The 10,717-nt window shown below is 41.0% G+C and overlaps 1 protein-coding gene across 2 annotated transcripts in view; it reads right to left on the minus strand.

The window, feature by feature from the left end:
- mnat1 (MNAT1 component of CDK activating kinase) overlaps nucleotides 1-10,717 on the minus strand; it is a 34,463-nt gene that overhangs the window by 22,136 nt on the left and 1,610 nt on the right. The window contains exons 1-6 of one of the 2 annotated variants that reach the window (XM_056394438.1): nucleotides 10,568-10,694; nucleotides 8,937-9,027; nucleotides 2,610-2,762; nucleotides 2,152-2,225; nucleotides 995-1,098; nucleotides 644-784 (exon numbers count right to left, since the gene is read on the minus strand). In XM_056394438.1, the coding sequence (XP_056250413.1) occupies nucleotides 644-784; nucleotides 995-1,098; nucleotides 2,152-2,225; nucleotides 2,610-2,762; nucleotides 8,937-9,025 (561 nt within the window). In that variant the 5' untranslated portion in view covers nucleotides 9,026-9,027; nucleotides 10,568-10,694. Of the gene's footprint in view, nucleotides 1-643; nucleotides 785-994; nucleotides 1,099-2,151; nucleotides 2,226-2,609; nucleotides 2,763-8,936; nucleotides 9,028-10,567; nucleotides 10,695-10,717 lie in introns of those variants that run through there. The other variant, XM_056394437.1, reaches the window with a different exon arrangement.

The following is a 10,717-nucleotide window of genomic DNA, read 5'->3' on the forward strand; positions in this document are numbered from 1 at the left end:
AAGTTAATAAATTCAAGAAAAAATATGCCTGCAGACAATTAATGTAAATTCAATATTTACATTTGATTAGAACAATACTCAAGAAGTGTGTTCCAAGTTCCCCGTGATATATTTTATTGATTATAAATACTGATTGCGCCAGGAAATAGCAACAAAGAAATGTAAATATATGTGTTGGCAAATGCTTGTGTGCTCATGTGAGAACAGTGAGCTTTCTGGCCACAGGGATGTGCAGATGTCAGAGCTCAGGAGAGTTCCCCCAGGGGGTGTGAGAGCTGATCTCATCTGCCTACAGTCAAAAGGCCCTGTGCCTTAAACAAACAAACACACAGCTTAGCCTGCTATCTGTGATGGTGCTTCAGCAGTCCACTCTGCAGGAACAATCACTTCCAAAGCCCGCAGCTCAACACAATGGAGCCAAGAGGCTTTGGAATCACAGAATGAGAACAATGCAGCCTGCAGCACAATGACTGGTAATAAGCTCTTAATGATCTCACAGCCATGAACCCTCAGGCTGAGAGTGTGTGTTAATGTGTGTGTGTTTGTCAGACATCTGTCATAATGTGACTTGGCCTTTCCTTGTCTTTTTGCATCACTTGACTCGTCATTCTGTGGAAATATGTACATGCAACACGTTTCTCACCAGTTCGTCTAGCAGAGCCTGCTTGCTCTTCCTCTTGGCCTGCAGCTGCCTCTGCTCCTCCTGCAGCACCTCAAGTCTCCGCTGCTCATTGCCCTGCTGCTCCTGCAACAGCAGCTCCTCAAGCTCCTCCTGTTCTCGAGTCTGAGGAGGAGACAGGTTCACAAGAGAAAGCATTTTGCAAAAAAAATCAAGCTGCAGTGTGTTTGACCTGGAGGCTCTAATAATTTCATATTGTACCTGAAACCACAGTCTGTCCTCTCAAAGGAAATCATTGGCGATTTATTTTAGTATCACATTATAATTATCATTAAAGGCATTACGCATGTGAGGGAAAATACGTTTGATACGTACAAGAGTAGCCTTATTCTTCTGGATGAGATCTCTGTTCTCCCTCTGGTACTGCTCCATCCTCAGCTTGGTGTTCTCCACGTCAATGTTGTTTGTCAGGTTGTACACTACATAGAGGAGACACTAATCAACGTTAACCTCGTTAACCCAAAACACCCTTTTGTGTCCATCATCAAAAACTGTGCAGGCAAGAACTGTTCAAAAACTAATAACACAATTATTTTAATTTCAAGTCAAGATTCAAATATTTCCAAAGACACCAAACACATGCAGCTGAAATAGTGAGAAAATTGTATAAAACGATGTTCAAGAGACGCAGAATTTTCCATTTGATGGAATAGAGCAGCCTTAAAAAAGGCATCTGGTAATTCCATATCTCTCTATTATATACATATTCCATGGTGCACTAAGGGGAAATTTAAGAGGTTGTTGTAAAGGTTAAAAACAGACAAGCTGGTCAACTTCAAGTGAACACATAATATCACTGGTGCAAATCCCTGCACCAAACCCATAACCTAGACCACAGGAGCCGTTTTGCTCACATTACAGGCTAAAAGCTATCAACGTATCATAGGACACCTGACTTTAATATGACATTTACATTTGTGTCTCTCTTCCTGGCCCCGCCCTTTCAATATCACTCGGCTCTTAGACTTTACGTTGGGGTGACATCGCACACATGAAAACCAGCTTTTCTAGGCTATGGGAAAGTTCTGCATATGTAAAACCCTCATGGTTTCATGATATAAAACAAAGAGTATTAACTGACCTTATTTGCAGTTCTGGGTGTCCTGTCAACAGTTTTACAGATGTTTCTTTTATAATGACGGTCTATGGGGATAATACATTGAAGGTTGTAGGGGATTTTCTTTTTTTTTGTTGCAGCACCATGGTTGGCCACTGGCAAAAATTAGAAGCAAGGCTGACTGACCGCACTGTATCCAACTCTCTTAATACATCCAAGCTAAAAGTCCATAGTGGTTTGCCAGTCAAGACATGTTAGCGTTGGCAGAGCTACTCCCTGATCCATGCCCCTGGCAGGCATAAGTGGTTGTAAAACATCACCCAGTGAAGCCAGAATCAAGGAGAAATCATTACACTGGTAATCATCCTTTTTTGCCCTCTGTTTCAGCATGAGGCTTCCAAGTCGGTGCTCCTACCTATGTCCTCCACTTGCTCCAGGTAGTCGTTATACTCTCTCAGGCTGGGGAAGTCAAAATCTCTCTTGTTGTATCTGCAGAGGGAGAACAAAACTCTTGATACAAATAGTAAAACCTGGTGAAAGCAAATATACACTGACATTAATAGCCTCCATTAAATCAACCATTTTATAATACCATGTCTGCATACAGCCTAATAGGCACACATTAGATGTCAATTAAGGGGCTATTAAAGAACAGATGAGAGGGAGAGAACGAGGGGTGGGGAGGGGCTGCGAAGTAAAAACCTGGCAGGGAAAGAGCCTTCCCGTTGGAGCCCCCCCTGGGGAGAATCATTGTCTACAAAACAAACAGTGTAATGAGAAAGACAAAGGTGGCTTAAGAAGAGGGTGGAGGCATGGGATGACACATAAACACGCAGAGCTGCATCCCTCACCATCCCCGCCCCCCTCACTCACATCTTCAGCACCTTCTTGCGGATCTCCACCTCCTTATCTACCGTCGGGTCTTCAAAGAGCTGCACGCGGAAGTTGCTCTTCCGCAGGGGCGTGTCGCACTGCACACAGTTGCCCGAGCCGCGCACAAACAGCATCTCCACACAGTTCTCGCATCTATGGGAGACGACAAAAAAGAAAGCACCACCGAGCTGAGTTGGATGTTTCTGGAGCATGTGATGGTGTACAGTATGTGGCTGCTGAAACACAATTTTCCTCACAGTAAAGCAAATTTGTGTTTTGTTTTTTTTTTTTTTTTTGCCTGTAAGTTATCATCAGGCACAGTGGGTGATTATGGAGCATATGACTATTTCCTCTGAGTGCTCAAAGATGGCAGGGATTATGATTGGAATGTCGTTTAGGCTGCCTCCCACTCTCAGACAAGAGGAAATTAGTCTGACACCCCATCAGTGGAGTGTCTGTCTGCCCTGGAAAAACATTTGCTTTATTGTTATTTCAGTAGACCTCAGTCATTCTGCCACGTTGCATAATATGATAAAATCCAGCTCAGTAATTCACAGTGTGGTCTATCATTATAAGAATGGACTAAGTCTTACGTAATTTGGGAAAGGGAAAGAAATACAGATGGACAACTGCAGAGTTTTGCCTATTCATTACTTCACTGGTAAATTGAAGTATTTTAAACTGAGCCGTCATTTGTGCTTAAGGCTTTTATTTATTTGAAAGTTTAACTTTAAACTTAAAAAAAACAAAGCGACAGTAATGTATGTCCACATGCAATTCCAATCTTTCTCCATTTTCTGCCAGAAATTTTCATTATTATTCCTGACATGGTTCCTAAATGAAAGGAAGCTGTATTACAGAGAAGCATAAGCCACATTTTTAAATACCGTGGAAATCTAGGCAGTTATTGATCAAAGTATCTACTATAAATCTGTTTAATGGATATGATTACTTTCCAAGACAAAATATGTAGCAGTACAGCACAGTCATGATGAGTTTTTCAGGCAGCCTTTGGTTCCTCACATAAAGCCACAATGAATCACAATTCTATTCAGTACAGAGCACACCTCTCCACCAGTGACACAAGACTGAACAAAAAGAGGGAAACACTTCTCAGACAACTCTGGGGTATTTCAGGTAAACCCAAGGTTGAAAAAGGAAGGTTTACTTCATGCACCATCATGACACAACTCCACGGCAACCAACCAGCAGACCTACCTGAGGGCACAACCCTGAGCTTAGCCATCAATCACACCTTTATGCAGGTAGGCGTTTACCCATCAGTCACACTCAAGTGAGGAGTGGACACTGAGGACAATGGGAATGTTCCTAAATCTCCCCTGATGGGGTGGAGGGCCTGGATAAACGTTTGCACAGTACACTCTTTTAATTAAGTCCTTGTGGAGCTTTATTTCCACAGGAATTCACCTTCCTGCTTGTGACCACCTTTACAAAAATGAATAACATCTGGTTTCCAAATGTAACTATCTGCTTCTGAGCCCTGAAAGTTTTCATAATAAAATATAGCAAAGTTGAGGGGAAAAAGCCAGATTTTTCACCATACGTCATCCATAATATGGCTGAGTCACTTCTTTCCAAAAGTCAAAGACTGGACTTGAGAGACTGGTGCCCAGTCAAAAGCTAGTCTCCCAGGATGGAGCCTATTAGAACAATCATACAGGACATTTCACTTCATCAGCAAGATTCAAAACAAAAGAAAAAAACAGTTAAAGGAGAAACTGCAGAGCCATGGGGTTTGGCTGTTTACGCATATCGTCTCAGATATGGGTCAAACAAGCCCAACCTGCCAAGTATGACACCAGCCATACAAAACACACATAGATGGAAAATAGACGAAGCATCGCAGGGGGACTATTTTACAAGCGTGTCAGTTTAGCTTGGCTTAAATGAAGCGGCAATATGAAAATGAAAGCTGACTGATGGACAGAAACATCTGCGTTGTCCAGTTGGTGCTTCAGAGCATGAGGAGCCCGCTGCTCAAGTGCAGCCTGGAAAGGCAGATGTTCACTGTGGCCCCAGGCTACAGGAGATGTATAGGCCTGGCCATATGGAGGTAGATGGAGGGATTCAGCTTGTTTCCACAGGCCCACAAAGAAACCATTCATCAACACGGGGCGAGGAGTGGGGCGTAGCTTGCCCCCTGCCCCATAAATGGACCACACAACAGAACTCTCCATAGGGGAAATCCTGTGTAACTCTAGAGCAAAGAGGTGAACATCTAAAGGGGAGGGAGGAGACTTTTAGAGTCAATTTGCCATCTTTCCTCTGAAGTTGGCCTTCTCTAAGTGACAGCTTTCAGACTGTGTGCCTGTTGCAATTTGTAGTCAAAGGGGGACCCAGAAATCTCTTGCCAAGGCTAAACTATAGTGCTTGGCATACAGAGCAAACATTTAAATGAACAGTCAGATCTCTAGCAACTTGCCATCTTTGTGTCCCAGGGCTGTTGTTGCTGACTGAGTGCTCCTGACTCCTCTGACTCCTCCCTATCTCACCTGTCCTGCTCAGAGCTCCAGGCTCCTATCTGTCCCATCTGCAGCTGTCAGCAGGTCAGAGAAGGGGGTGGTAAGAGGAGGGTAAACAGGGTCCTGGCTCAGCAAAGAGGCTCCCCCACCACCGCCACTATCACCCCACCACTGCTTGATGACATTGCCTGTATCTTTGTTTCCTCCCTTTGCAAAACAGGGGGAAACAAAGAAAAGAAAAACACGATGTACAGAGAGGAGCTGTATTCACCTGTTCCTGTCACGAAACTCATGACATTCTCAGGACTTTTCTCTGTTCACACAGAGCAGAGCTGGTTTTGTGTCATATTTAAACCTGCTATGACACTCTGTCCTGACCTGTGACCTACAATACCTGCAGCCGCGCAGTCAAAAAATGCTGAGGCCCAGGACTATGATTGCTTACACAGGACGCTAGCATTAGGCTTGTGTGATCTTAACAAAATAGACCACAGATTTGGAGTAGTGTATAAAAGGTGCGAAGTGGGAAGAGAATTGAATTTAAAAGTTTTCTTTCAATGATGATCTCAATGTCTCTCTAAATAAAAACACAGTGATATTCATTTTTTAATTATATTTTAGAAAATACAGTGAGAGCCAAAAGCTGGTGGAAGAAAACTAACCCTGAGGTGATGCAGAAGAGCTCTCCATTAGCAGCAAAAGCAACAAAACTTTAACTCGCCAATTGGCTTTTCTTTTACAGCAATGCCCAATGGAACTTGTAGTAGATGTCTCTCTTAAAGAAACACTTTGACATTTTAGGAAATTTGATTAGTAAAGTTCTTCTACGAGAAGATTAATTCAACTTTAACTTCTGTTTGTTAAATATAAAACTAATGCCAGGAGGTGGTTAGCTTAGCTTGGCATCAAGACTAGAAACAAGGGCAAACAGCTAGCCCAGCTCTGTAAAATGGTTAAAAAAATCTGCCTCCTAGCACCTGTAGTTCACTGATTAATTTGTTATATCTTGTTTGTTTAGTCCACATAGAAAATGAATTGGAGAAATGACAAGTTGTGGTTTTACAGGGGTTTATAGGTGCTGGTAGAGGGATTTTTGATCTTTGGACAAAACCAGGCAAGCTGTCTCCCTCTGCTAACCCTGCTAAGCTAAGCTAATCATCTCATGACTGTACCAAATTTCACACCAACCCTCAGTTAATTCCTTTAGTTAATGTTTTTAAGGAGGCAGCCTTCTGTGCTCATTACTCATCTGAGAGTATTTGATGCCCATCCAAGTCTTGGAAGTATCTTTGGAGAAAAAACAAACAGAGCTTTTATATCTGATTACACAAGAAAAAAATCCCACTTTACTACTGTTTATCAACTGAGAACATACAATCATCAGGTACAGGAAACTAGTTTCTACTTAATGAGGTGTGTCCATCCTGTAAACCCCAACAGGTCCAACCCACTACATTGTTTGTGCCTGCCTGTGCACCCAGTGTCAAATGCCAAAGAGACATGGGCCTGGTGTCATTGTGCAAAGGTAATAAATAACACACATCAAACATCCTCGATGACAGGGATACAAAATGTGCTGTGTTGGGGTTTATATTTAGATGCATGCTAGAGGTTGAGAAGCTCAATACTGCATTGCATCGCTGAGGCAGGAAGCCTGATCAACCAAGACTGGAATGGCCACTCAGCTGGGCCACTGCAGAGAGACAAACCCTTTTTTAAATGAATGAACTAGTAAGTCAAACTAGGGCTGCAGCTAATAATTACGACCTTGAATTATCTACTGATAATATTTTCAATAAATTCCTTAAAATTGTTTTTTTTTTTTAAACTTTCAGACAGACTGACAGTCCAATACTCAAAGATATCCAAAATACAATTACTGTGAGTCAAAAAAGCAGAAAAAAGCTGAATACAATGATTATGACCTAATGATTAATTAGTTATCAAAACTGTCTCCTTCTAAAGGCTACACCTATACTTATTCACTGTTTTACCATCATTTAATACATCTAATTTGTTCTATTGGCTGTCCATTGCATTCCCACCACAGCTACTATTTCCTTCACTCCAAGTTACACTCAGTTTTTGGACTTATAGAATATAGACTGATGTAAACATGTAACTGTTTATGTGTCAGTTTGTGTGTAATTAAGTTTCCAGTCTCACTGTTCATGTGCATATTTGCATTTTCTTTTCTGATTTCTTTATTTTTTCCATATTGACTCTTTCTTTCTCGTTCACTGTTTTGTTCATAGAGTTGTTCACTGCGAAACTGAAACACATTGCTCAAGCTACAGTACAGGTGTCTATATTTAACAACTCTTCAGTAAGCCTAGCTGCAAACTAAAAGACAAATGACATCAGTGATGAAAATATTAATATAGTTTGAGAGTACAGCAGTTTACAAATGGTGCATAAATTCACTGTCGCACCGGCTCCGAGGAACAAATCCAAGGTGACCTGAGCTAGGACATTTCTCCAAATTGCTTCATTGCAGAATCATTTTAATTTTCTGCGTGTAGCCCTGCATCCAGACAGAGGCGGTGAGTTATGAGCTCGCTGACCTGATGACAAAGCACAGCCGCTTCCTGATGGTTCGGTCAATAAACAGACAGGGTCGAAAAAAATGCTCTCATCAGGCTACCACTGTCACTGCATGACGCTCATAGAGAACATGCACCCTTCATTTAAATGACCAGGTTTTTAAACAGATGACAAGGTTAAACATTGGAAAATGCTGTAGCAGACAAGTTTTACCCACTACTGACATGACAGTAATGCACAATCAAAACTGCAGTGAAACAATACATAGGATTAGTATGAACTAGTGCCAGAACTATTCGTTTATTAAGTAATTAAGTCAATTAGAATAAAATTATTTCACTTGTGATAGCTGATTACTTATTGGTTACAGATTCAGCATTGCTTACATTTCTTTGTTTTATGTCATAGTAAATCAAATTTTTAATTAATTTTCTGGTGACTTGTGATGAGCAAATTTTATGCAAAATTACTGACCCGCCAAACCAGACCTTCCACAGTGGTTTAGTAAGTTAAATAGGTCTATGTTCAAGAATTAGCCTTGAGATGGTTAAGTTCAGGTAAAAACGTAAATATGTAGTGCAACCCTAATGTAGGTTATATTTTATTTGTACATTCAAGATGGCCCTTCTTAACACCTCTGGATAATTTGTACTCCTTATGGAGTTAAAAATGCAGCACACACTGCAAACACACAAAGTTTATACCCTCATTCACCAGTCACTCTTCTCAAAGCCATCCTGAACTCTTTATGCTTTCCATAAAAATTCATATGTCCTAGAACTATACACTTCAGTGGTCTAGTGAAAACACCGATTTGAAAAGAGGGCTAAGCATAGACAGTGCAGGTCAGGTCCAAACAACGACGGTTGTGGAGCCAGTGTCTGTCAGGTTTGACAGTTGTCAAGCAGCACTGTCAAAGATGTGACAGAGGATAGACCCACCTCTACACTGTGCCACTCGACTGTTAAAGCTGCAGTTTCTTTCCGAAGGCTAGGCATAGTAATCATTTTATATTATCTACATGCGTATGCCGTTCATATTTGACACATCACTGAGCACAACAAACCGTTAGCTGCTAGCTAAAAGCTCAAGAAGCATGAACGTGTTTCAACCTCTTTAACGTCCGAACATTAAGACTTGAGAAAAGATAAAAAGCTTAAAATAACAGTTAACCGCAAGCTATAGGGGTTTCTTGTGTTGGTAGGTGTCTTTTTTTGCACATTTTGAAACAAAAAACGTCGTGTTGTGTGGAAATTTGCTTCACTCTTGCTCTCTTTAGCTGTCGGATGTAAATACTCACAGCGTGTGGCCGCAGACGTTCACCATCAGCTTCAGCGACGGATTCCTGTATTTGGTTGTTTTGCATCTCGGACACCCCTGGTCGTCCATTTCTGTGTGAGCAACACAAAATGACAAGCTTCAGAAGATATAAATGTCAACACCCAGCAGCTCTCCTGTCACTTCACAAGAGGCGAACCGCTGCGTCACACGCAATGTGGTCCGACGGGAAAGCGCACTAATAAGAGTAGTTCCTACTTAATGATGACCTCTACAGCAATGGTGGTCACACTGTGGTGCAGGCACACGCAGGGGGTCCCTGAGGAGTCCCTGGGGTTCTGAGGTAAAAAAAAAAAAAAAAAAAGGGAGAAAAAGCTGAGTTGTTTATTTTCACTAGGTTGTATTTAGAGAGAATGTTTATAATGGTTGCTTCCATTATAGGTTTCACTGTCTCCTCTGTGCACTTCCCCATACAGGACTCCCATATATTCCATGATCTAATGTAAGTCTGAACTGAAACACAATTAAAACCAAAACTATACCCAGATGTTGTTCCCCAAGGCATCTGACATCACAGAGTTTCTGCTTTAATGTATAACTGTTTGGGGGAAATTATTCACCAAGGATGATGGATATATTACGTGATTTATGATCTTATGTATGATGAAGACAGTAATTGTCCATTATGATATTATGGTGACAAAATAGTAAGTTGGTTGAATTGTTTAATTTCAAATACAATATTTTCAAAGGCTATAGCTTGGAAAGCAGATGTGCTATTGTAGGCTATATTTCATCACGATTACTAAAAGGGATATGTGATAAATTGATTTATGGACAATGTATGACTGTCAATAACTGCTAAGACAATGTTAGAGTCAATTGTTGCATTAGATTTAAACTATTTGCAAAACAAACAAACTATCTTCTTTTTTTCAATTTTTTTTGAAATAGCCATGAATGTCACCAGGTGCAAGTGATACAACACAAACATACGTTTTTATGGGCTAGTAAGCAACATTTGATACCAGCCATCCTTACTAATATTACTAATATTATATCATCTTATATTAATGTTAGACTGTTGGTTGGCTTTGATGGTATGAGTGAGTGGTGAAAATAATACTCTTTGAGCTCCAGGGAAAACAGTAATATCCCACCACACATATTTATGAGATGGTCTGAAAATCTGTATTCATATGGAGATATTTGTTTCTGTGGTTGTTACTAAATATTTTATGTTTGTGTATTGGATTTGATCTGACACTGCTTATTGGGATCATAATGTGCTTATTGTGACCTGATTCAGTGTGTATAGCTTGTGACTTACAGATTTGCGCATGTATGGCAGTACTAATAATCAAAACAGAAAAGTCTTTAAAAATACAGATGATGAGTGCCAGATGGTGCTGGCATTTAAAATGCGACTAATTCAGTCTTAGTCTCAAGTTTTATTCAAGGTTTTCTGTATCAAAATCATTTCAGAAATATTGAGAAGAAATATTTTAAATAAACCCCTGGATTTCCATACTTCGATAAGGGAATAAAAACAGGGTGCAGTCTGGTGTTTCGCTGTGGGTGCTACCCACGGCAAAGTCCGCTTCTGGCCAGACAACAAGGATACCCCGTTCCCACGATCTCAAAAGCACTCACCTTGCACAGGTGAGCTACGGGAATATGCTGGAAGTTACATGAGTGACAACTGAAAACCAAACATTCGTGTCGGAATCGGTTTGCTCCTCCCTTATGGGTCCATCGGCGGCCAATAGCGTGGCTCTCCTGCAGATAGACCCCAGTGTGTCT

Source organism: Seriola aureovittata, chromosome 13 (assembly GCF_021018895.1).
Source record: "Seriola aureovittata isolate HTS-2021-v1 ecotype China chromosome 13, ASM2101889v1, whole genome shotgun sequence".
Lineage (NCBI taxonomy): Eukaryota > Metazoa > Chordata > Actinopteri > Carangiformes > Carangidae > Seriola > Seriola aureovittata.